Raw genomic sequence first — 27,307 nt, forward strand, 5'->3', positions numbered from 1 at the left:
AACTGTGAGTTTAGTGAAAAAAACCCTCTCTGATTGGTTTAAGTAATTAAATGATTCAATACAAATGTTCCACCTGCCCTACTCCATGTAGATAGAGCCTCTTCTGTATAATTCTGAATGAACAGCTAACAGTAGTCAGTTCATCATACTTATTGTTGCTAATCTACTTAGCTTCCTTGTGCTGAATAGGGGATTGAACCAGATGACTAATAATGGTCCCTTTAATGCTAGAAGGCTGTGATTTTACATTTTTTAAAAACCCACAAAAGAATGAACATAAGATTTAAGAACTGTTTTCCTTGATCATAAGAATTTATCTTAAATAAGAGCATTGGGATGATAAACATGTAATCAAACCAACAACATAGATTTCTTTCCCAGTCCCAGTTCTGTCAGCTAGTGTTTAAAAGGAGTCAAAGATTGCTAATATTTTTTTTTCCTGTGCAGATCTGAAAACCATGAGTGAACGCCTCAAGAATAGGTACTACGTGTCTAAGAAATTATTCATGGCAGACTTACAGCGAGTCTTTACCAATTGCAAAGAGTACAACCCCCCTGAGAGTGAATACTACAAATGTGCCAATATCCTGGAGAAATTCTTCTTCAGTAAAATTAAGGAAGCTGGATTAATTGACAAGTGATTTTTTTCCCCTCTGCTTCTTAGAAACTCATCAAGCAGTGTGCCTAAAGCAAGGTGGTTTAGTTTTTTACAAATAATTGGACATAATGTATTGAAGAGACTTGTAAATGTAATAATTAGCACTTTTGAAAAACAAAAAACCTCCTTTTAGCTTTTCAGATATGTATTTAAATTGAAGTCATAGAACATTTTTATTTTATGGAATAGATTTTAATCTATTTACTACTATTAATGTAAATTTTCTATGGCATGTCCATTAGCTGACTATTCCATGATAGATGATTAGGGGTTTCCTCAAAACCTGTATGTGAGGAAATTGCACATTGTAGCAAAATTTGGGGAAATCCATAAAATTTTCAGACCGTGAATGTTTCCATTTTTTTCTAATGGAATGTGAGAGTTTATTTTTATTTTATTCTGAAGGACTTTAAGGAAGGGATACGTGATTTTTAAAAAAGCCTGTAAGAGGGGAAATATGCGATGTCTGAAGTCTCGTCGTAGACATTTTATATATATTTTTTAAAACACTCATCTAGATGAGGTGCTTTGAGCAGTTCTGAAAAATACAATTCCAGAAAAGCAACTGCTTTGATTCCTAATGAAGAAATTCTAAATAATGCAAACTTTTTAAATAAGCATCTAGGTTTTTGATAATTCTGTCTACCTACAACAAACTTGTTAGTACATAACCACTATTTTAATAATTATTTTCTCTACACAAATGTGTAATATCATATTTGACTTTGCTTATGCAGGCCGTAAGTTCCAAAAGATAATTTCCCTGTCCACAAAGGCATAAACTTGAAAACACATGAGATTGAATCAACATACTTTAATAGGAAAAGATGTGTGGTCTATATGTGTATCAATCTGGTGAATCCTCGTTCTGATAAAGAATTTTTTTTTCTTTTCTGTGATACACATGGCCACACTGATAATATGTATATGAATATTTTCCTTTTTGTATCCCAGATTATTGTCTGAGATAAATTCCCACCAAGGTTTGCTGTCAGTATTTTAACACCTACATCAGTATATGGGTCCAGGGTCATAACCCCCTAAAAGCCATCATGCAACCTTATTAATCTGTCTTGGGATTCCAGTTTAGTGCTTGGATTTATTTTCTGATTACACTACATAGAAAAGTGGGTCATCTGCCATCCCAACTCTGGGAAAACCATCTCATATACAACCATATAAATGAAGGCCATCTTGATGGTCTCAACACTAATTTTTATGATGCAAATTTATAAACTGATTTTTGTAAAGGACAAGGTTTTAAAAGCATATTTAACTTGATGTTTTCTATCAGCATAAATAAAATGGTCATGAATAGTCACTAAAAACAGTTGCCAGTGATAATCTGCATGAAGGAAAAAGAACCCTGCGAATGGCTATTGAGGTGGAAGTATTGTTTTTGATATGTAAGAGATATTCAGAATGCTCACACTGAAAATGCCTCAGCTTTTTAAAGTATAAGAAACCACCGTAAGTGGTGTCTGGATTTCTAATGAAGAATGATGATACAGTTTGGATTAAGTATCTTGGACTGGTTTTAAATAGTGCTTTGTACTGGATTTGCCGAAGCATCTATCCAGCCTGGTATCCTGTGAAAGTTTGTTATTTTCTGAGTAGACATTCTTATGGAGTATTGTCTTTAAAATCAGATTGTCTCTTCTATATTGAAAGCATTTTTATGTTTTCTAATTTAAAAATTAATATTTTCTTATAGATATTGTGCAATAAAGCTGAAGTAGAATGTGTGGTTTTTGCAAATGCTTTAACAGCTGATAAAATTTTACATTTGTAAAATTAATATATTGTACTGGTACAAAATAGTTTTAAATTATATTTTAAAAAGCTTCCAATCTTGTGGTGTGTTTTATTCTTTCAGTAGGCTGAGATTAACAGAAAAAAAATGTATGATCTGGTTGATGACTATCAACTGAATCCTTAAACCTTACATCTTAAGCATTCTGTTGCATTTGTGGGAGGTTTCATAAAAATCCATAGCTCATCAGTAAGAAATTTTCAGGTGAGATGCTTACTCTGTCTTTGAGTTATCTACTGCATTTTACCCACTCATTCACTAAACAGTAACACAAAAGATCCATTGAAAGAAGAGAGTTGTTGGTTTATAAATCAAAAGATTTTTAATTGTTTTTTTACTTTGCATCTGTGAAATATACAAATAATGAGACAAAAATACAGCCTATTTTAAAATATCTCCCATATGAGCTTCTAGTGTTAATTCAAAATGATGTCTGTAGGAAAGAATACTATATCCTTTTGGGGTTTGAGAGGAACCAACTGAGAGAAGCCCTCTTCTCTATTGAAATCCAAACCAACTGAGAAGTTTTTTGTTTTTTTTAAAGGGCATATGATGGCCGAAATATTACCTTTAATACTAGTAAAATGGATATTGGAAATGTAGCTTCCTTATATCTGTGGAAAATGGGCTAATGCTGAACCCCAGAATGTGATTGACCAGTTGCTCTGTACCCACTAATGGGGTATGGACTTTCCCACTAAGCTTATAGCAGGCCAAGAGCAGTGGTGCTCTCTGAAGGCAGGTCAACCCTGAAGAAGCCCAGGTAAGAGTGGGACGTATCAGCCTATGTCCATAATAACCAATGGTAAGTATGTTATTATTTAACTCCTTAGTTAGGCAAGTCCCTCCCGGGTAAGAATGAATGAGGGGACAGAAGGAAGCCAGGAGATGATGTATGTCCTCCTACAAGGAAGTAAACTTCTGTAATGGAGAATAAGTCTACTTAAATCAATAATTTAAAATGGGACATATTTATTAGAAGCAAATGGTGAGAGGGAGACTTTGAGGTTTTCATTATAACTGGAAGAACAATTTCCAGAAACTAAGAAGTAGAAACAAGATCAGACTGAGGTACTATGGACCAGTTAATTATTTGTCACCCTTTATGCTATTTTTTTTTTGGGCGGGGGGGCGATGGTGTCACTTTGTCGCCCAGGCTGGAGTGCAGTGGCGTCTTGGCTCACTGCAACCTCCGCCTCCTGGGTTCATGCAATTCTCCTGCCTCAGCCTCCTGAGTAGCTGGGATTGCAGGTGCCTGCCACCATGCCCAGCTAATTTTTGAATTTTTTTTTTTTTTTAGTATATATTTTATTGCATTTTAGGTTTTGGGATACATGTAAAGAACATGCAAGATTGTTGCATAGGTACATACATGGCAATGTGGTTTGCTGCCTTCCTCTCCATCACCTATATCTGACATTTCTCCCCATGTTATCCCTCCCCAACTCCCCACCCCCCACTGTCCCTCCCCTAGTTCTCCCCCACAGACCCCAGTGTGTGATGCTCCCCTCCCTGTATCCATGTGTTCTCATTGTTCAACACCCACCTATGAGTGAGAACATGCGGTGTTTTTCTGTTCTTGTGTCAGTTTGCTGAGGATGATGGTTTCCAGTTTCATCCATGTCCCTACAAAGGACACAAACTCATTTTTTATGGCTGCATAGTATTCCATGGTGTATATGTACCACATTTTTCCTGTCCAGTCTATCATCAATGGGCATTTGGGTTGATTCCAAGTCTTTGCTATTGTGAACAGTGCTGCAATGAACATATGTGTGCATGTGTCCTTATAAAAGAACAATTTATAATCCTTTGGATATATACCCAGTAATGGGATTGCTGGGTCAAATGGGATTTCTATTTCTAGGTCCTTGAGGAATCGCCACACTCTTCCACAATGGTTGAACTAATTTACCCTCCCACCAACAGTGTAAAAGTGTTCCTATTTCTCCACATCCTCTCCAGCATCTGTTGTCTCCAGATTTTTAAATGATCGCTATTCTAACTGATGTGAGATGGTATCTCAATGTGGTTTTGATTTGCATTTCGCTAATGACCAGTGATGATGAGCATTTTTTCATGTTTGTTGGCCTCATGTATGTCTTCTTTTGTAAAGTATCTGTTCATATCCTTTGCCCATTTTTGAATGGGCTTGTTTTTTTCTTGTAAATCTGTTTTAGTTCTTTGTAGATTCTAGATATTAGCCCTTTGTCAGATGGGCAGATTGCATATTTTTTTTCCCCATTCTGTTGGTTGCCAATTCACTCTAATGATGGTTTCTTTTGCTGTGCAGAAGCTGTGGAGTTTGATTAGGTCCGATTTGTCTATTTTGGCTTTTGTTGCCAATGCTTTTGGTGTTTTGGTCATGAAGTCCTTGCCTATGCCTATGTCCTGAATGGTTTTGCCTAGATTTTCTTCTAGGGCTTTTATGGTGGTAGGTCTTATGTTTAAATCTTGACTCCATCTGGAGTTAATTTTAGTGTAAGGTGTCAGGAAGAGGTCTGGTTTCTGCTTTCTGCACATGGCTAGCCAGAGAACTAGATTTTCTAAATAGAAATACAGTACTACTATAACAGAATGCTATAAATGGAATGGTATCTTTTGTTTCCAAAGTCAATACACCAGAGTGATGCAAAAATAATGGTAAGAGTGAGATCATTTTGTGGCAAAGTTATCTCTGGGTAAACTCTGCAGCTGCAAGCGCTGCCAGTGAATATTCTTGGCAAATGGGAAAAAGGTTATCAGTATCAGGAATGAGAGGAAGATAACTACAGCTCTTACATGCAAGACAAAAGTACAAGGAAATATTATAAAATTATTCTTGAGGCAAATGGGGAAAAGGTTATCAATATCAGGAATGAGAGAGGATAACTACAGATCTTATATGCAAGACAGAGTACAAGGGATTATGAATAACATGTCAAATAATTTGATAATTTAGATGAACAAAGTCCTTGTATAACACAAATTAGCAAAATTGTCCAAAGAAATAGAAAACCTAAACATCTCTACATCAACTTTAAAAATGAATTCATATTTAAAAATGAATGTTTCTACAAACAAAAGTCCTAGCACAGATAGTCTCACTAGTGTATCACACATTCAAGAGAGAAGTAATATCAATCTACACAAACTCAGAAAAGAGAGGAGGTGGGAAGACTTGTGAACCCTTTTTATAAGGCTTATATTATTATCCTGATAAAGCTAGAAAAAATTCAAAAACCACAAGAAAACTATAGACCAATAACTCTCACAAACATAGATATGAAGATCTTTAATAAAATATTAACAAATAAAATTCAGCAATATACAAAAATGATGTTATGACTGAGTGATGGATTTATCCCATTAACTCAAGGTTGATTTAAAATGAGAAATATGTTAATTTAACTCACCGTATTAATAAAGGAGAAAACAGTATCACCTCCATAAAGTTATCTGTCAAAGTTCAACACTTATGATTCAAAAATAGGAAAAAATCTCCCAGCAAAGAAAGAATACAAGGAAATGTCTTCAGTGTGAGAAAGGTTATTAATCACTTATAGCTAATATCACAGTAATGCCATAGGACCAAATGCTTCTTCCTAAAGTTGAGAACAAGGCAAAGATAACTGCTCTTTTCATCCCTATTCATTATGAAGTTCTAGTCAGTGCAGGAAAACAAGAAAAGGCAGGCAAAATAGAAGTAAACTGTCTTTATGTGTAGACCTTAAGACGATGTACATAAAAAATCCTAATGGAACTGCAAAAAATGGTAGAACTAGTGGGTGAATTTAGCAAGGTCTAGATATGAAAATAACTTTCATAAACTAGCAGCAAAATAACTGAAAATTAAGAACAATACATTTATAATAAGATAATGAAATGTTAAGGGCCAAATTAACAAAATAGGAAGAAAAATTAGAATGACAAGACTTCTCAACAACAAAATCAAGACTAAGAAAATTAGTAACACTAACCTGTACCTCAGAAGTGAAGGCAAAATTGAATTCATTTTAAGGAAAACACAGAATTTGACCATTATCAAAATGACATAAAAAGTGAAGTAGTTTCTTAGTTCATTTGTGTTGCTATAAAGGAATACCTGAAGCTAGATAATTGATAAACTGTATATTTGGCTTATAATTCTGGTGGCTGGAAGATGGGCATGAGGTGAAAGCCTCAGACTGCTTCCACTCATGGTGGAAGGCAAAGGGGAGCTGGCATGTGCAGAGGTCACACAGCAAGAAAGGAAGCAAGAGAGAAGTGGCACCAGGCTCTTTGCTGCCTTGGGAACTAATAGAGTGAGAGCTTACTCATCCCATCCTCCCAGTGAGGGCATTAATTCATTCATGAGGGACCTGTTCCCATGACCCAAACACCTGCCATTAGACCCCCCAGCAACACTGGGGATTAGACTTCAACATGAGATTTGGAGAAACCAAATCGTAGCAGATAGAAAGCCAAAAAAAAAAAAAAAAAAAAAAAAAAAAAATTCAATGAAAGTAAAATTATAGCAGTTTCCACAATACATGTACGTTTATAATTCCCAAGGAAGAAAATTAAACAGATAAGAATTAGAGAACCTGTAAGACTTATAATCATTAAAAAACTGGTACAAAATTTCTCCACGAAAGCATAGAAAGATGGTTTTAGTGTCAAGTTCACCAAACTCTCAATAGGTACAATTTGTTCCCACAAAGCAAAAAAAGAAAACATTGCTAGTATACCCTTGATACCAAGAATTCAAGGTGTATACAAGAAATGATATAGGCAAATTTTACTCATGACATAGATACAAAACATCCTCAACACAATGTTGGCTGGGCATAGTGGCTCACACCTGTAATCCCAGCACTTTGGGAGACTGAGGCAGGTGGATCACTTGAGGTCAGGAGTTTGAGACTAGCCTAGTCAACATGGTGAAACCCTGACTCTACTAAAAATAAAAAAATTAGCTGGACATGGTGGGGCACACCTGTAATACCAGCTACTTGGGAGGCTGTGGCAGGAGAACTGCTGGAACCTAGAAGTGGGAGGTTGCAGTGAGCCAAGATTGCACCACTGCATTCCAGCCTGGGCAACAGAGTGACACTGTGTCTCAAAAAAAAAAAAAAAAATTTAGCAAATTAATTCTACCTATGTATTAAAAAATTATGACTTAGAAGAAAATAGAAGGGAAAAGGCTTTATGACATTTTTATTTGAAAATGATTTATTGGATATGACACCAATAGCACAGGCAACAAAAGAAAAAAATAGACAAACTGGGTTCAAGTTTCAGATCTATTGTACATCAAAGGACATTATCAACAGAGTAAAAAGGCAACCCACTGAATGTGGGAGGACATTTGGAGATCATATCTGATAAGGGACTAATATCTAATATATATATATAGAACTAAAACACAACAACAAAAAACAACGTATTGGATTTGAATAGATGTTTCTTCAAAGATGTGCAAACTTAAATGTTCACTGATGGATAAAGAAAAATTAAGAGGCTCGGGCACCATACATAAGAAATCTTTATGATGAAAATGCTTAAGTTCAGTTTATATTCATATTCAAAAGAAAAAATAAATTAACTTTATTAAAGTTTTAATACAAAACATCCCATTTGAAGCAGAGTTCTGAAGAAATGTTTATGAGCTAAGAGAATATTCTATGGCAATAGCTCACTCCGTTTGTGTACTCTTACAGATCTTCTCTTGAAGCAATAGAAAAAAGTGTAGATTCAATTTAAACAGTATCCAACAAAACCTTCATTGTATTTGTTTCATACTTTTTTAGAACGTCTCAAATCCTTTTTCTGTTTGAAAATAGGAGAATTCAAGAAACATAAATCTGTAAAAGGGTCCCCTCTTCTCAGCTTCCTGTAAGAGTAAAAAGAGATCTCAGGCATAATATAAGGATCCTAATATTAACTTACTCTTCAGTATCAAGTTATGGGAAAACACACCAATTTTAAATGTTCTCACTTCAGTTTTTTAAAATCAAATGTTTACATCTCAGATAAAACTCATTCTTGAACAAAGCTCCAATAACCGTAGTCCCCTGACATGTATCATTAAAAATGAGTTCCCACAAACTAAATACTTACGAAACGAGGGTAGGCTCCTTATAGTTCACACTGGCTGTACACCTACGTTTAGGCAGGGACACTGCTGGGCTTTCTATATTCTTTTTTGGAGAAAGAGAAAGCTTCCTGATTTTCACAACAGGATACGAGGATACATTGGTGATATCCTTCAGGCTAAGATGAGGTGACCGGTGAGTTTCAGGTGGTATACCTATAAAACAATTTTTACTGAATACGGCTAACCCCCTCCTCCTACACCACAGGAATTAAAATTGTACTCAATTTTATATATCTTAACTGTATACAAAATCCAGCACTTAATAATACAATTTTTTTTTTTTGTGATGGGCTCTCACTGTGTTGCCCAGGCTGAAGTGCAGCGGTGTGATCTCACCTCACTGCAACCTGTGCCTCCTGGGTTCAAGCGATTATCCAGCTTCAGCCTTCCAAGCAGTTGGGATTACAGGTGTGTACCACCATGCCCAGCCAATAATATCTTTTTTTTTTTTTTTTTTTTTAGCTTTGTCATTTTTTTCTCTTCCTTTCAGACTGTTGAAATAGTAATCATAATAGATATGAAGAACTGATATAACAGAACACATTACTAAAATGTGAAATTCTTCTAGGAGAACTTGGGCATAATGAGTTAGTTTAGCCATGGAATTTCATTTTAGTCACACCTTGCTATTTAGAATAAAGTCTTCTCTCTTTATCAATACCAAAGTTTATTATCAAGTGTCTTCCTACAGTCTTAAATTCCTACTAAAATTCCTTCCATTAAATAAATGAGAATGCTAAATAACAGCCTCTGTGTAAACCAGGAGGAAAGCTAGCATGTTAAAAAGTTACTCAGTGTTTTCCTCATCATAAATATCCAAGTTATACTTTGCAGCTATACCTATTTGTGTCTGTTCTTTTTTTTTGCGACGGAGTTTTGCTCTTGTTACCCAGGCTGGAGTGCAATGGCGTGATCTCGGCTCACCGCAACCTCCGCCTCCTGGGTTCAGGCAATTCTCCTGCCTTAGCCTCCTGAGTAGCTGGGATTACAGGCACGCGCCACCATGCCCAGCTAATGTTTTGTATTTTTAGTAGAGACAGGGTTTCACCATGTTGACCAGGATGGTCTCGATCTCTTGACCTTGTGATCCGCCCACCTCGGCCTCCCAAAGTGCTGGGATTACAGGCTTGAGCCACCGTGCCCGGCGGAGCTATACCTATTTGGGAGGCAAATGTCCAACACATAGTAATGATACTACAAGACAATCTCCTCAAATAGCTTTACAAAGCAAACTGTATCTCCATAAAGGTAAACTTAACTGTGAAATGATTGTACACTAAGAGCCACACGCTCCAGTGTTATCTGGGTTTTATAGTCTGTCCTTTTTGTTGCCACGTAAGTATACTGTACTGTATTAATTATTCCAACTTTCAGTTTGGGAAATACGCCTTATACAATAGTATCAGATCAATTGCTATATTCTAGAAAAATGCTTCTCAAACTTTAATATGTAAATGAAACCACTGGAGAACTTCTTAAAAAGATGCAGACTGGCTGGGTACGGTGGCTCATGTCTATAATCCCTGTACTTTCTGAGGCTGCGGTGGGCAGATCACCTGAGGTTGGGAGTTCGAGACCAGCAAACCAGCCTGATCAACATGGAGAAACCCCATCTCTACTAAAAATACAAAATTAGCCGGGTGTGGTGGCACATGCCTGTAATCTCAGCTATTTGGGAGGTTAAGGCAGAAGAATCACTTGAACATGGAGGTGGAGGTTGTGCTGAGCCGAGATCGCTCCACTGCACTCCAGCCTGGACAACAAGAGTGAAACTCCGCCTCAAAAAAAAAAAAAGATGCAGATTCTGACTCCAGGGTATGGGGTATGGCCTGAGATTCTGCATTCTAAGGAAAGGTCTATTGATCAAAATATGAGTAATACTATTTTAGAGTATATTTGTTTTTTTAAAAAATGTATTTTTTATGGGCTGGGTGTGGTGGCTCACATCTGTAATCCCAGAACTCTGAGAGGCCAAGGCAGAAGGACTGCTTGAGCCTAGGAATTTGCGAGACCAGCCTGGGCAACACAGTGAGACCCTGTCTTTACAAAAAGTTAACAAAGATGTGGTGGTGCATGCCTGTAGTCCCAGCTACTGGGGAGGCTGACATGGAAGAATCACTTGAGCCTGGGAGGTTGAGACTGCAGTGAGCCATGATCACGTCACTGCACTCCAGCCTGGGTGTCTCAATTAAAAAGTGAAAAAAACAAACAAAAAATTTCAACTTGTTCTGGACATTTTCAAATGTACATAAAGATGGCAATAACAGTATAATAATAAACTCTGCGTTACCCAAGTTCAATAATTATCAACACTTTGCCAACGTTGTTTGATTTATTCTAACATCATTACAGCACATATATATATATAAATATTTATTTTTTTGAGATGGAATTTTGCTCTTGTTGCTCAGGCTGTAGTGCAATGGCAATGTAGTGAGCCACCGTGCCCAGCCTACAGTATATTTTTAACAAAGATATTTAGGCCGGGCGTGGTGGCTCACGCCTATAATCCCAGCACTTGGGGAGGCCAAGGGGGTTGGATCATGAGGTCCAGAGATCAAGACCATTCTGGCCAACATAGTTAAACCCCGTCTCTACTAAAATATAAAAAATTAGCTCGGCATAGCGGTGCGTGCCTGTATTCCCAGCTACTTGGCAGGCTGAGGCAGGGGAATCGCTTGGACCAGGAGGCAGAGGTTGCAGTGAGCTGAGATCGTGCCACTGCACTCCAGCCTGGTGATAGAGCAAGACTCCGTCCCAAAAAAATCAAAACAAAACAGAAGAAAAGATATTTGCCTGCTACCACTAACTGGCTAATTTAGAAAGTTGGTTCACTTTTTAAGGTTTTAATTTCCTTACAAACAAAATAAGCATCATAACATCTGTACTTCACAGAATTTGAGTATCAAATAAAATGATGTGACAGTATTTTGAAAATGATACTTGACTACATGTTAGTTTTACTTGTATTAACTAAAATTGCCAAATGAGAATCTTTGTGGATAGGTGTAGGTTGTATTATGAACATCTGAACTATGCCTACTTTTGATCTAATAAAAGACTTTTTATTTTATTTTCTGAGCCAGTTTTAGAGATGTCATACAAAAGAACACTAAGCCTATCAATTGAGTAAATAGTTTCTTGCTTTCATTAGGCCATGTTCACTAACTAGAAAATTATTTTAAATCATAGTTCCTGTCAAATTTAGTACAAAACAAAACCATTAAAATAAATAACTGGATTCAATATGATTTAACTTTCAAGACATTTCATATAAGTGCATAAAAGCTACTTTTTAATTCAGCCTAACTCCACAAAAAAGTCCCTCTGTCTCCTTGGGAGTCCTCATTTTCTGAAAATAAAAATTCTGACTCTGTAACAAGTAATCTCTGAATTAGGTCAGAGCAATACAACTGTGATTTCCACACCCAGCCCCCAACTATTTAATCAGACCATAACTTCCCCCAAAGAGAGACAGATGGTAAGTCTCTAACCTCCATCAGAGAAACAGATGGTAAGTATAGTATATAAGCATCAGTAGTGATCATTTATCATAAACATTAAAAACGCAGGCAAACAAGTAGATCACTTACTGGTAGGAGTTTCTGTTGGCTTAGAACCCTCTGTCTCTTTTTCATCCGTGTATTTCAGTGCTCTTTTAGATCGAGGCCTGGTGACTGGTCTTCTATCTGAATCACTGGTGGGATTCTGAAGGCACTTGCAAGTGGGCAGATAGAGGTCATTGGAATCATCTCCTGAACCACTTGATTCACAGATGCTCACTTCAGACTCATTGTTGTTTTCTTCTCTATTAGAGTCATTGCTCATTTTTTGTCGGAAAGGAGTAAGATGAACACCCTCTTTCAAATTGAAATTGTAAGCATCATTGGAACTGAGAGATTCATGCATTTCTTTTTTGTAAACAGTTTTTTTATTTTTGCTTTTATTTTTTTTATGTTTTGACATAGGTTTTGATTTTCTCCTGTTAGCTTTTCTTTTCTCTTCTCCTTTTCTTTCTTGTGCATCTCTTTGCTTACTTTTAATTTGCTCAGATTTAGATTCTAAAAAGTCTTCTTTTGTTGTAGTAAATGTTGCTGGCTGAATCAGCTTTGGTGGTAAGTTAACTTGGTCCATGTTCCATTGACAAACATTGTGTTGTACGTTTTGAGGTATGTGCACTTTTACTAGTGGGTCTAAAAATCCAACTCTTTCCAATTCAAAAGACTTCCCTGCCAAATGACTGGTTTCAAAACCAAAATCATCCAAGCTATCAAAGGGACATACACTATTAGAATGTTTCTTTAAACTGCTACGAACAGATACAGTTCTAGGTAAGATATTATCAGTGGACTTAGCTTCATCTGAATCAAAATCATATCCCAGTGTGTCTTGAGGAATAGTAGGTATCTGGTCTGAGAATTTAAAAAATAAATGAGAAAAACACTGTGGAAATTTGAATTTCAAGAATTTTAGAATTCAAAGTAAGAAACTCAATGATCAAAAAGTCATTCTGTAGTTTTTCTATGTTATAAAATTTGTAAATAAAAATCTGGGGAACTTAAGTATTACCAACTATTTACTTGCCAATGATCGGCTGATAGCTTATATGTGACATGTAAAATAATCCTGTACAGGTTTAGTATCCCTAATCTGAAATCCAAAACTTTTTCAGTGCAGTCATGATGCTCCAAGGAAATGCTAACTGGAGGGTTCTGGATTTCGGATTTTCAAATTAGGGATGATGAACTGATATAATGCAAATATTCCAAATTTAAAATAAACCCAAAACACTTCTGGTCCCAAGCATTTTTGATAAGGGACACTCAATCTTCATAATCTTTAAAACTATTATAATAGGCTTTTATGTGCTCTTGTTTTAAAGAAAATGAATAGTCTGTGTCATTGAGTACAGATTCAGAGAAGCAGAACCTCATATTCCAAAGTGGGACAAAAGTGGGACCTCCTGGTCAGGTCCATAGACTGGCCGGGGGACAAAACTTTTCTTTGAAAAATAAATAAAATTTGGGTAACCAGAAAGCTTCTCAGGTAAGAAACAATCTGTATTTTAAGGAAAAGTGAGGGTATTTGTCTGGTTTTGCTTATTTAAATGTTATCCCCTCTTCGAAGCTTAGTTCAAGTGGAGGAGACTGACATTTGAGAAGGCAGACATATCAATTTAAAAGAGGTAAGAAGGGGATGGCTCTGGATTTCAAATTTGATTTTAAATCCTAGCTCTTAACATATAGACTTTTTCATGTGAGGTACTTTTTCTTCTTGAGTTCCTATAAAATGGGACTAGCTGTACTTATATTCCCAAGTTAAGTGGGTTAAGTGAGATTATGCATGTAAAATGCCTAACATAGAGCCTGACACGTAGTAGCAATCAGTAAATTGCTGCCATAGTTATGGCCAAAATTTCAGATTACAGATTTGACACAATAGATATATTTTTAAAACTCTATTATTCTGTGTAAAATAAACAGATCTGCTTTGAGCAGAATACCAGATGAATAAATTTAAAAAGTTTTAAAAAAAGAATTAGAAAAATTTAATTATTTGTTCTCAAAGATCTTATCTTGCCCTTAATGATATTTTTAGATTTTCACTTGAATTACCTTCTATTTGAAATGATTCTCCTTGTCCTGGAAGTTCAGTTTCTTCAAGAGGAATTTGCCTTAGAAAATACCGATGAAAAAAAAGAAATTGAACAATTGTGTAATAAAAACAAATTCAATATTTTCCTAAATTTTTCTTTCCTTTAGTATCATTTTGTAATTCAATTTCAAATCAGTACATCTATTCTGTATCAAAGGAAACCAAAGAACACTTACGCTGATTACAGGGAGGTTGATTTGTTACAAATGACATTCAACTCCTTGAAGAACTAACCAATCAAGTTGGATAATTCCAATTGAAAATATATAACTCAATTTCATTTAATTGAGGAAACAGCCAATGAGAATTAATTTACTTTTAAAAAAATGTAGTTTGATTACTCAACTCTTTAGAAGCCTGCTTTATCATTAGCAGAGCTGTTACCTGTTGGGAATACATGCTTTTGTGGTGCTTAACTATTGAACTCTTCTGAAGCTAACATTGTTCATTTTCTTTAAAAATGTTATTCTTTGGTTCATGAAACATGAAGTGTTCTTTATACTCTAATATGATTTCTGGCAGTTTCATTCTAATTGTAATTGTATTCTTTATTCTCTATAGAGAATTTTCCATTCTAGACATTAAACATACGTTTAATGTCTAGTAGTTATTAGTTACCACAGCCTGTGGTAATCTTTTACAAACTCGATTACCTTATTTTACCTTTTGCCCACAACATAAAGATTTTTGCCAGATCTTAAAGTCCAACAGTTTAAAAACTACTGATTAAAAGTAATCGATAAAGACAGAAATCATCTTAGTGTTACTTCTAGAGAAGAGTACGGACTTGAAAGAGGTATGAAAGAACTGTCTCTGGCAGTAGATCTCATCCAAGGGCAGTTATGCTCTCCAGGGAACATGTGGCAATATCTGAAGTCATTTTTGGTTCTCCCGAGGATTTTACTGGGATTCATTGGGCGGAGGCAATGGATGCTGCTAAACATACCACCATGCACAGACAGCCCTCTACAACAACAAATTATTTGGCCCACAATGTTAATAGTAAAAACACTATGTCTTAATTGAAATTTTAGTTCCACAGATAGGAACATCAGTCAAACTCATCAAACTGTGTAACTGAGATCTGTTCATTTTACTGTTTATAATTAAATCTTAATAATTCATAAATAAATAAAGCACTTTGATCCAAGAGAAGGGGAAGAGGGTATATAGGGTCTAGAAAAATGAAATGGATCAGCAAGACAGTGTGACAGCTGTGCTAAATATGATGTTTTATTTATTTATTTTCTGAACCAGACTATTCATAGAGCTGGCAAAATACCTCATTTCAATAACTAATCCTTCTTAGAATAAGAACATGGTACATAGAAAAACATGACTGAAGAAAAGTATGAAGTAGAATTAAAAATTGTGGTAAGGATTCTTTTAGGCATCAAGAAAGGAGTGAAAGATCAGAAAAAGTTTTAGCTTGGCTATATGTGACAGAATTTCAATACATCAAATTCTCTTAAATATATTCTTAACAGAGAAAGCATCAGACTACAAATATACGAGTTAACATGTTGGACATTTCCTTTTATAAATGAATCGTAGAATTAAATCTTTCTTAGTATTTGTAATCAATATAAAGAATTTGATACTAACGGTAAAGCTTTCACAAATAAATTTCTGGAGCTGTCATCACTTTTGGGGTCCATTCCAGAAGAGTGTATTTCCTGGTTCTGTTAATGTATTAAAACAAAACACTGTTATAACTGAAGTATGCATAAGAAAGCATTAATTTATTCAACAATATGCACTTACTAACAGTCTATCATGGTGCCAGGCATGGTGCTAGGAACTGAGACTATAATAGCTCAAAAGCAAAATAAGTCTTATCCTCTTAAAGCTTACAATCTAGTGCAAGGAAATAAAGTGCCATGAAGGAAATACTCAGGGTGAGGTGACAGAGAAGAACTCAGGTTGGATTGCTCTTTTAAATAGAATGAATCTGAAATAAATCAGAAGACTGCAAAGGAGCCAGCCACTGAAAGAGCAGGAGGAAAAGAAGGCAGTGGAAACAGCAAATACACATAAAAAAAAATCTTGCTGTATTTAGGAAAGAAAGGCTGTTGTGGTTGGAACACAGTCACTGAGAACAGTAGGACAGGTACATGTAGGGCCTTGAGAGCCATGAGTTTAGATTTTAGTCTAAGTATGATGAGAAGGTACTTAATATTAAGAAAGGAAGTAAAATGATTTAAGATTTTAAAAGATCAGCCTGTACACTTTGAAGCATGGATTGAAAGAGGTCGGGGGTAGAAAGGGTTGAGAGGTCATCATAGCAAATCTGGCAAGACATGATATCAGCTAAGATTAAAGTCATGATGATGGAGGTGAAGCCCAGTGGAAGGCCTTGAGATGACAGGTCAAGCTCAAGGACTGAAAAGGGATGGAGGTGGGAACAATGAGGGAGAGGGAAGCCTCTTAGGGTTTTGGCCTAAACAAATGGGTAGACTACTTCACTGAGATGAGTAAGACTTATAAAGGAAGGTAGGAAGTATACAGTATCTTTGGGGGAGGCACTTTATATAAGGTATGTTTGACCCTCGTAAATGTTTTAAGTGGAGGTATCAAATACTGGCTGTGTGTGTATACGTGTTTGTTTTTAGATTTTGAACTATAAACTGGAACGGCATTAGCAGACAGTATATTAAGCTATGAGAGGGGATAAGATGAGTCTGCAACAACTGGCATTCATTCATTTTTTGAAATACAGTCTTGCTTTGTTACCCCAAGCTGAAGTGCAGTGGTGCTATCATAGCTCACTGAGGCCTTGAACTCCTGGGCCCCAGCAATCCTCCTGCCTCAGCCTCCCAAGTAGCTAGGACTACAAGTGCATGCTACAACCACTGGCTAATTTTTATTTTTTATTTTGTAATGATGGGGGTCTTGCTGTGTTGCCCAGGCTGGTCTTGAACTCCTGGGCTTAAGCGATCCTCCCACCTCAGCCTCTTAAAGTGCTCAGATTATAGGCATGAGCCAATGTGCCTGGCCAACAACTGACATGTAAAGGTAGACTGAGGAAGAAGTCAGCAAAGACTGACATGGAACAGTCGGAAAAGTAGAATGAAAACCAGCGGAGCATAATAGCATGAAAGCTAATAGATGAAAGTATTTCAAGTAATGGCCCCTGTTTTGTATATTATTACTGGAAGATCAAGAAGAAAGAGAAGTAACCACTGAATTTGGAGGTTAAGTAACCAAATGCCTTTGGAGGAATTGTTTCCCCCTACTAGTTGACTGAACAAGGAAAAGAAAAAATTAGAAAACACGATATTCTGGAAAGAAAAAAAGGAACTATAAGCCAGGAATGGTGGCTCATGCCTGTAATCCCAGCACTTTGGGAGGCTGAGTTGGGTAGATCAATTGAGGCCAGGAGTTTGAGACACCTGACCAACATGGCAAAACCCCGTCTCTACTAAAAAAATAAAAAGTAGCCAGGGGTGGTGGCACACACCTGTAATCCCAGCTACTTGGGAGGCTGAGGCAGAGAATCGCTTGAACCCAGGCAGTGGAGGCTGCAGTGAACTGAGATTGCGCCACTGCACTCCAGCTTGGATGACAGAGCAAGACTCTGTTTCAAAAAGAAAAAAATAAAATAAAATCTAACCCTCCCACGAAGGTAAAGAAAACATACCTAATTTTTATAGAGGCAGTTTTCAAATATATCACATATGTAGTTACTGCCTATCTGTGTATGTATATATTACATGTGTCTAAATCACACAGAGAAAAAAAGGGAATCAATAGGGAAGCAAGAACTCTTTCAGTGACTTCTCCTGTCAATGGAGAAGTGACTTTAATTCCATTCTCAAGTACCTGCCCACCTCCTCCCACGGCCCCTCCTCCTCCCACCCCCCCACCTCCTCCCACCCCCCCACCTCCTCCCACCTCCCCACCTCCTCCCACCCCCCACCTCCTCCCATCCCCTCACCTCCTCCCATCCCCTCACCTCCTCTCACCACGCCCCCATAACCCTACCCTAATCATTATATTCTTGCTTTCTTATCTGACCACCTAGCCTAAATGCCAACTCAACTGTTTTCACTGGCACAGCGAACCAATGGCCACTGGGAAGAAATTAAATGTTCTGTTAACATCTGACACTTGCCACTGCTTTTTTTCTTTCTCAGCCCCATTTCCCTGGCAGTGGCTTCTGGGAAAAGGGAAAAATAAATTAGCTCTCATCATTACTTTTTTCATAAGTAATGATACACAATGGTACAGTGAGACACAAAGAATCTCCTAAAGCAAAGTTTCTCCGTATCTGCTATATTTTGGCTAGCAGGACCATAATTGAACACCTTCTTTACAATCTTAGACACAAAGAGAATCAGATTAAAAATCTGATCTGCAAAATGTTTATGACATTACTTGTCTGGGAATTATAGTCTTCTCTATTTAGCCAAAAAGTAGGTAAAAAAGATTCTCCAAAAAGCACTTAAAAATACTCCCCATGACCCAAACAAAGGTAGATCTTATAAAACCCCACTGGATATAGCAAAAAAAACTAAGAAACTTTGATTCACTTAGTTGCAACATTCAAATGGATCAGCAATGCAAAAGGCTAAACTACTTCTGTACCATGTCTTGCTACCTGCTTTAAGAACCCTATTAGGCAAGAACAGGCCTCAAACACCTATATGCCCGAGGCTTTCTTAACTGGGCAAATGCAATAGCAGTGCTGGAGCACTTAAGAAGGACGTTTTAAACAATTCATGCATAATTGAGCTATTAGTAATTCATTTAAATAACATAATTGATCTAAACTATTAATTCATGGCTTAACCAAACTAAGACATTTGGCCTTAGTAAAGAAAATACCTGAGCAGTTTCTTTTGTTTGTTGTGATGTAAGTTTTCCTTTCAATGCATGTAGCTGACATGTGAGATAGTAACATTCTTTTCTCAGCTGTAGGATGGTATCTTGGGCTTCTCTCACTTTGGCTTTTTCATTTTCCAAAGCTAAAACTAACATTTTGTTGTTGTCTTGGTAATTCTTCAGCAGTGTAGAAGTGTTGGCTAAAAGTGGGTAAAAAATTTATCAGTTATTAAATCTAAATTTTAAAAGTGATATAAAGGAACAACATGAAAATCTCTTACTGATTGCTTGGCATGGTGCAACTATAAAAGACCTGCGCTTGCCAATCTCTGCCAAGTTTTTATTCCTTTTCTCTTTCATTCTCTTCTTTATGTCTTCAAGACTATCTTGAAAGGACTTTTTGAGGCACCTTTCCTTGGCCATCTTCTGCCTAGACAATAAAAAATAATTCTTATCACAGAGAATATTATCAAATATAAAACTTAAAAAACACAGACTGCTCATAAAGAATACATTAAATAAACTGTAGAATTAGCTCAAAGTAGTTAGCTAACTTGATAATACATTTTGTACCTTTAAAATCTCATTAATATTTTTGATGTCATCTCAGGCACTTTATAGTAAAGCTTTACTGAATATAGATTTCCAACCCAAAGATTCCACAATATGTCACTTATTCATTCTTTTAACAAATACTCACTGTGGGGTATATGCAAGACACTACTGAAAATGCTTATTATTCTATTTATGCCATTATTATTTATGCTTTTTATAGAAAATGTTTAGGACCAACTTTTAGTGCTTAGGCTTACAGCATTAGTTCAGAGGCAATCATGTATTTGGGTTTTGTTTTCCAGTTCGTCTCTAATGATTAAGTCATCAGATTAGGCCATTCAATTATTCTCCCATACTCTTAACCCAATTATCACTTATGATATTCACACACTCCCAAGAAAGTCAAGGTGATCCTCGAAGGTTTAAACTATGTAGCACTGCATACAATTTTAATAGGCTATTGTAACAATTACAGAGCTGGAAAGAGCAGGAACTTGGGCAGAGGAACAATCTAGCATTCTCAAAGTATGGCTAAAGGTTAGGGCTCTTTACTCCCAATAAATTATGAACATAGCAAAGACGATATTAAATATTGTTCTACATACAGTCAAACGTAGCAAAACTGACAGGGGAATATACTATTGAGTAAATACATACGTGTATACTTAATCTTTCAATGTTGCACATCAGGTAGGCTTTAGCATGCTACTAAACATGTCAGACTACTTATCGCAAACATTTTTTACTATAGATTGCACTTTACAGATCTTAGAATTGCAAAAAAAAAAAAAAAAAAAAAAAAAAGACTCGTTTCCAATAATAATCTATGCATACAATTTCACCATAAAGGATATCTTCCTAAACGTTACACTCTCTTATTTTCTCCAGGCCTTATTTTCCTTTATGCAGTGTCTGGAATCTTAAATATAGATACTGTAGATACCACTTAAGAACTTTCTTTCTACCAAGGTATATACAATCTATACTGGGAGGTTCTTAGCAGAGCTAGGGTATCTATTTTTAAAAGCACTAATGGTAAGAAGGTTCTTTCACACAATTAAGTTAGAATTGGAGATGTTTGAGAGTCATAAGGATTAAGTCACTGATTTAGTTTATTTTAAAGGCAAAGCCTTACCTAAAAAGTTTTAGTTATTACTTTTAATCAAGTAAAAATCACAAAAGAAACTTGCCATATTAAAAGTTTTATATCCTGTCTAAGGCGAAGGTGATAGCAGGGGGTGGGGCAGACAAAGACAGGCTACAGTGCGAGATGACGGTCTCAATCTGCACAGTACTCCTGTAAGCGTTCTGGATTCAAAAAAACCCAGCATATTTGATCTCAGCCAAATTAGTCCTGCTGCGAAGACAGCCAGGTAGGACACTAGTCAGTGCCGGCCTCTCCAGGGCAACTGAGGAAGACAATGGCCTGGACTAGGAAGGACGTCAACCTTCTCACGCTGCACAAAGAACTGCTGTTAATTTTCTTGCTTCCTTATGTTGAGCCAGGCTTTTAACTACTGTAAAAGGCTTTGCACATCACTTAATCTACACAATTCTGTAAAGCAGGAAGTTAGAGTCTCCATTTATTTAACATAAGAAGCCGGAACATCTGAAAGCGCAGATCGAGCGGCTGAACGGCAAAAAGCGCGCGACCAGTGGGACTCCACAGCCCACGCTTTCAGCCCCCGAATTTAGAACGATACTGAGAACCGAAGGGAAGTCAAACAGGGATCATCACTACGGCCTTGCTTCACACCTTAAAAACTACGTCCTCCTCTTCCAGGGACTCCAGAAAAGCCGAGGGGAAGTGGGGCTGGCGGATATGGGCCCGGCGGGCCTCCTGCGCAGGCGTGTCCAGAACGATACCTTGCTCACTACTTCTGCAACAGCTATCTTACTCCTCCTCACATTCCAAGGCTCTTCCAGGATCTGCTGCCACGCACCAGCCCCGCGCGCCTGGCCCTACAGGGCCGTAGCACCGTCTCCCGTCGCCGGCAACTTCCGCCGCCACATTCGAATTTCTCCGCCTCGCTCATCCATTGGTTGGTTGTCGCACCCAACACCACCTGCGCAGGCGGAGCCCCGCGCCGTGAGGCGCCGTCACGTGACGCACACTCGCTCGCGTCCACATCCGGGCATCCACCGGGCCACAGCTCCTCCCAGGGGCGGAGCCCGCAACCTGCCGGGACTTTTTACTCGGAGTCGCGGGGCATTTACGGGTGGAGTCGCTCCGAGACCTTGAAGGCGGGGTGTGTGAGGTAGTCCAAAGCTTCCTGTTTTCTTCAGCCTGACAGCCTCCAGTGTCCCGGCTTGTGCTCAAAGGCTCCCTCTGGTGAGAAGAATCTCTTTGGTTGCCTGTTGAAGCAGTCAGCCAGCTTTGCAACACGGAGGCAGCTTCTAGGGAAGTTAAAACCAAAACAAGGAGCAAATTCTGGATTAAAGAGGTATTGTCAGGGAAACTGCAGATATGTGAAATTTCACCTTCATGTTCTTTCTCTTTGCCGGCTACCTCTGGCTCTTTAACTCTTCTCGGGAAATGGCACCAACGTCCATGCAAGTCACCGACCAGAAGCCTGAGAAATCATCCTTAATGATCTTGATCCTCTCTTCACCTTTCCCCGCCCGTCCAGTCACACGGTCCTCTCAACTTAAGTTTTTCTCACGCCCACTTTTCCCCACGAATCCAGTGTCCAACCTAATTTCATTCCCTAAATTCCACTAGTACCCACTCGGACTGCAGACTCCACTCCCTATATTCTTCATAGAGTAATATTTTTACAAAGCAAGTGTCAAATAGGAAACTTTCCAGTGGCTCCTTATTGCCTCTAAGGTGCAGTCCAAACTCCTTTAAGATATTTTATCCTCATAGAGCCCCATGATTTCTGGTTGTACCCCTTGTACATTTTCTTTAATTTCCTTAAAATTCCTACCACTTTTGCTAATGCTGTTCGGTTAAGAACCTTCTTTCCCTTGGCCTGACTTACTCCTGTGTATACTGAAGTTCTCACTGTAGAGGAAGACTTATTTTCCCCTAAAGCCCCTTAGTACCTGCTTTACGCTTTCTTACCTCAGCCTCTCCAGTAGCTGGGATTATTGGCGTCTGCCACCGTGCTGGGCTAATTTTTGTATTTTTAGTAGAGACGGGGTTTCACCATCTTGGCCAGGCTGGTCTTGAACTCCTGACCTCGTGATCCACCCGCCTCGGCCTCCCAGAGTGCTGGGATTACAGGTGCGAGCCCAGCCTGTTGTTGTTTTTTAAAGGTAACTAACACATGCTCACTCTAGTGAGAATGGGCAGAGGGTTTTTTTTTGTTGTTTGAGGTCAGAGAGTATGAAGTGAAAAGCTGAGAGCAGAGAGTAGAGCCAGCTTCATGAGCAGGCAACCAGTGCTTAGAAGGGTTGTGGATTTGGTTTAATGCTCTGCTGTTGCCGTCTTGAAATGCTTAGTGCTTGATATTTGAACTTAGGTTTTGTAAGTGATGTCTGATGAGACAATGGAGCAATCTTGTGAGCAAATGTAATTCATGCAATGTTTGTGTCTGTCACCGTTTCCTGCTGCCCCATGTCATACCGTCTTCAGGATGCTCACTAAATGGCTTCCATGAAACACTTATTTTGTACTTAGGGACCTAAGTGCAAAGTGCTCAGAAAGGCTCATACTTGCCATCTTGAAATTATTATTATTATGTTCTTGGAGACGGAGTCTTGCTCTTTCTCCCAGGCTGGAGTGCAGTGGCGCGATCTCAGCTCACTGCAACCTCCACTTCCCAGGTTCAAGCAGTTCTCCTGCCTCAGCCTCCCAGGTAGCTGGGATTACAGGCATCCGCCACCACGCCCTGCTAATTTTTGTATTTTTTGTAGAGACAGGGTTTCCCTATGTTGCCCAGGCTGCTCTCAAACTCCTGAACTCGAGTGATCCTCCCACCTTAGCCTCCCAAACTGGGATTACAGGCTGAGCCTCCATGCCCAACCACCTTATTATATTTTCTAACCACTTACACTAAAAGTGATGGCATGAGAGGAAAAGGAAAGATAAGACATTCCACAATTTCCTTTATTTTCAGTCCTTCTCTACTTACCGGTAAGCTGAAGGTATTTTTCTTGCATTTTGGACAAGGAGCGTCATATTTTCATTTCACATTGGCCTACACAGATTGTATAGCTGGCCCTGACCAAAGGCTTGGAGGTTCTGACTTTTTGAGATGTGTCTTGCCCGTTCCCCCTTTAAAAGTGAGTCAGACTTTAAATCAGGTCTTTATTATTAAAGGCTTCAATAATAGAAATGGCTGAATTTAGGGGCGATGAGGAAAAATACCACCAGAGTCCTAGCATGAGTAACTTTTGTTTATCAAAATGTACTACTGCCCCTGATTTTAGGGAACTGAATTCCTGTTGGAATCAACAGCTCTTTTAAAATATTGTGGAAACTACAACTGTTGCCAGGAAGAGTGCACATATTCCTTTTTGAACAAAAAAGTGTGTATTTCAAAGAGTACTAAGTGGTGTGAATTGGAGTTTGAACCTAGGAAGCCTGGCTCCAAAGTCCATGCTGTTAACAACCAGACTATATTCTGCTATTTCTCCCTTTTATTATATCACAGTAGTACCCAGCCTTATTCAGAGATAATCCATGGTTTAATTATATCAGCAAAGTTGTGTAGGAACACATCATCTAGCTGATAAACTGAGAAGAACCTATGAAAGGGGACCCAAGTAGTCAAAATTCCTTGTTGAATTTAAGATATTAGAATGGTTATCGCATAATTGAAATCATTTTAACTTCTTAAAAATCTTGCTCTCAAATAATAGTGAATATTTGTAGCTGCATTACTTTCATGGTTTTTCAAAATGTGAATGCATGTTATTTCTACTTTTGTTAATTTTAGCTTTATGATGTATTTAAAATATAATGAGGCAGGGTGTGGTGGCTCACGCTTGTAATCCTAGTACTTTGGGAGGCCGAGGCGGATGGATTGTTAGGTCAGGGGTTCAAGACCAGCCTGGCAAACATGGTGAAAACCCCGTCTCTACTAAAGAACAAATAGCCGGGCATGTTGACACGCACCTGTAATCCCAGCTACTCAGGAGACTGAAGCAGGAGTATCGCTTGAACCTGGGAGGCAGAGGTTGCAGTGAGCTGAGATCATACCATTGCACTCCAGCCTGGGTGACAGGGTGAGACTCTGTCTCACACACACAAAAAGGTATATATATATATATATATATATATATATATATATATATATATATATAAATGAACACTCACATTCTCCCCTGCAAGTTCCTAAAATCCCAGTAAAACTGCTCGTTTTTAATCTTTAACTGCCTTGTTCCTAACATTTATTACTCTATGCAGATTTTACTGACTTTGATTTTTACTTACGGAGCTGAAGTCCTGCACATATTTCATACCTTCTCTTTCTTTTTGATTTCTCCTTAGTTGTTGTTTTCTTCTGACAGGGTTTCTCACTCTGCTGCCCAGGCTGGAGCGTAGTGGTACAGTCATGGCACATACAGCCTTAACTTCTCGGGCTCAAGTGATCCTACCACCTCAGCCTCTTGAGTAGCTGGGACCATAGGCATGCATTGCTATGTCCAGATAATAATAAAAAATTCTGTAGAGACAGTCTTGTTATGTTGCCTGGGCTTGTCTCAAATTTTTGGGCTCAAACCACTCTCCTGCCTTGGCCTCCCAAAGTGCTGGGGTTATAGGCATGAACCACCATACTCAGACCTGTCCTTAGTTTTTATTGTTATAATAATTTTGTATTTTTATTTTTTCTTTCTGGTTTATGTTCCCTCATGATCTCCTTAGTTTTTAAAGAAAAAAATTAAACTCTTCTCTGTTTATTTGGCAGTCAAAAAATATATTAATGTGTCTCCTCTCTGGAATTAATATATTAAAAAATCTTTTATGAAGGTTTCATACAGTAGTTATCATGGATTGTGGTGTGGATTAACTTGAATAGCAGTACAAAAATTAGTGATTTGGTGACCAAAATTGTCAGAACTGAAATACAGAGAAGCATCAAAATGTTTCGTAACTGTATTTTTTTGACATCTGCTTTTATTAGTTTAGTACTTTTTTCAGCTCAATAGGAACAGACTTTGAAGAGTTTGTACATGCATAAAGTGGACAGAAGACTTCAAATAATAGGTAGCACTTTATGCTGTTTTTATGTTTCATTTGTATTTTTCAGAAATGTGCAAATGTATTGCTTTCATAAGGCTATTATTTATTGTATGGTGGCATTCATGTCTTACAGTTAGTTGTTGTTGTTGTTGTTGTTGTTTTTGGTGGCTCCCATTTCTCTTAGCATAGCAAGACATAGGAACATTTATAATGGCTAACACTGAATGAGGGCATACTTTGTGCCAGCAAATACTAGTGCTTTATATGAATTAACTCATTTTACTCTCGTGGTAAAGCTTATAAAGTTGGCAATGTTATTAAACCTACTTTATCAGTTGAAGAAATTGAGGTTTAATGTGGTGAATCTAGTAAGCATGAAGCCAGGTACAAGGTTTGGTGTAAGTCTGATTCCAGGGCCTGTGTCCTTAATCATGATGCTGTAACTTTAAATAAGTTTAAATTTATTAATGCTTTGATATTTAATCAAATCATCTAAATGTCTAAAGGCTTACCATGTACAAATGTGAGGAAGTCTTTGTGAATGGCTAATTAACTGTATTTAACAAATTAAGGTCATATGAATGAAGCAGATAAGCAAGGGAATGAGTATGGACAGAGAAAGGAAAAAGCTTCAGGTCACCAGCATTAAGTCGGTGGGCTCACCAACATTAAGAGATTGTGGAGAAAGGAGAAACCAGTGAAGAAAGTTGAAGTGCATCCGGTAAGGCAGGAAAAACTGATGAAAAGCAGTGTCTTCGAAGCCAGGTGGTGGAGTGGTAGGGGTAAACGCCAGATTGAAGTGGGTTCAAGAGAAGATAGGAGGAAAGGAATTGGAGAAAGTGAGTACATAAAGCTCTTTTAAGAAGGTTGGATGGGGGAGGTTGTGCCAGGGAGAAGAATAAAGGAGAAGGTATCACCTTTTTACTTGGGAGAGTCATGCATTTACTAATTACAAGTATTTGGGTTGGTGTTTACCAAAGTGTGTCCAGCATACGACTGTTGGTATGTGATGATAGGTGGTGCTGGAAAGCATTTTTTTTTTTTTTTGTGGCGGAGTCTCACTCTGTTGCCTAGGCTGGAGTGCAGTGGCGTAATCTCGGCTCACTGCAACCTCCCCTCCCGGGTTTAAGCAACTTTCCTTCCTCAACCTCTTGAGTAGCTGGGATTACAGGCATATACCACCCCACCTGGCTAATTTTTTGTATTTTTAGTAGAAACCGGATTTCACCATGTTGGTCAGGCTGATCTAAAACTCCTGACCTTGTGATCCAGCCGCCTGGGCCTCCCAAAGTGATGGGATTACAGGTGTGAGCCACCACGCCCAGTCAAAAGCATATTTTTTAATTTTGAGTCTATTATGTATTTGAAAAATACAACCAGTATTTATAGTGATATGAGTGTTGATATAAATTTCCTTTTGAAATAAATTTATTTCAGAAGAAAAAGTGAATCCATTTAAAAAATATATTAAAGGTAGTTTATCAGTGTGATGGGTTTACACAAATAATTTAAGTTTAGGAAACATGTACTTGGGGTATTCAAGGACCTTTG

General features: G+C 37.8%; 2 protein-coding genes and 1 long non-coding RNA gene across 12 annotated transcripts in view; 2 read left to right on the top strand and 1 right to left on the bottom strand.

Moving 5' to 3' along the window:
• KAT2B (lysine acetyltransferase 2B) overlaps positions 1–2,503 on the top strand; it is a 115,427-nt gene extending 112,924 nt beyond the window's left edge. Inside the window, exon 18 of one of the 2 annotated variants that reach the window (XM_039480281.2) lies at positions 448–2,503. In XM_039480281.2, the coding sequence (XP_039336215.1) occupies positions 448–641 (194 nt within the window). In that variant the 3' untranslated portion in view covers positions 642–2,503. The remainder of the gene's footprint in view (positions 1–447) is intronic. The other variant, XM_039480282.2, reaches the window with a different exon arrangement.
• Positions 2,504–7,637: 5,134 nt separating this feature from the next.
• On the bottom strand, positions 7,638–21,698 carry SGO1 (shugoshin 1). 2 transcript variants are annotated; one of them, XM_003924918.2, is made up of 8 exons: positions 21,490–21,698; positions 19,350–19,498; positions 19,072–19,268; positions 15,850–15,926; positions 14,205–14,263; positions 12,183–13,001; positions 8,553–8,742; positions 7,638–8,325 (listed from the first exon to the last, which is right to left on the bottom strand). In XM_003924918.2, exons 2-8 carry the CDS (start codon positions 19,489–19,491, stop codon positions 8,229–8,231), a joined length of 1,581 nt encoding a protein of 526 aa, XP_003924967.1. In that variant the 5' UTR covers positions 19,492–19,498; positions 21,490–21,698; the 3' UTR covers positions 7,638–8,228. The 2 variants fall into 2 exon arrangements, with proteins under 2 accessions (XP_003924967.1, XP_010333940.1); XM_010335638.2 differs by having other exon boundaries at positions 21,380–21,698.
• Positions 21,699–21,800: 102 nt separating this feature from the next.
• The window catches only part of LOC141585622 (uncharacterized), a 998,130-nt gene continuing 992,623 nt past the window's right edge, over positions 21,801–27,307 (top strand). For 7 of the 8 annotated variants that reach the window (XR_012519199.1, XR_012519201.1, XR_012519202.1 and 4 more), the window contains exon 1: positions 21,801–22,067. This is a non-coding gene — a long non-coding RNA (uncharacterized LOC141585622). The remainder of the gene's footprint in view (positions 22,068–27,307) is intronic. The other variant, XR_012519205.1, reaches the window with a different exon arrangement.

This window comes from Saimiri boliviensis, chromosome 9 (assembly GCF_048565385.1).
Source record: "Saimiri boliviensis isolate mSaiBol1 chromosome 9, mSaiBol1.pri, whole genome shotgun sequence".
Lineage (NCBI taxonomy): Eukaryota > Metazoa > Chordata > Mammalia > Primates > Cebidae > Saimiri > Saimiri boliviensis.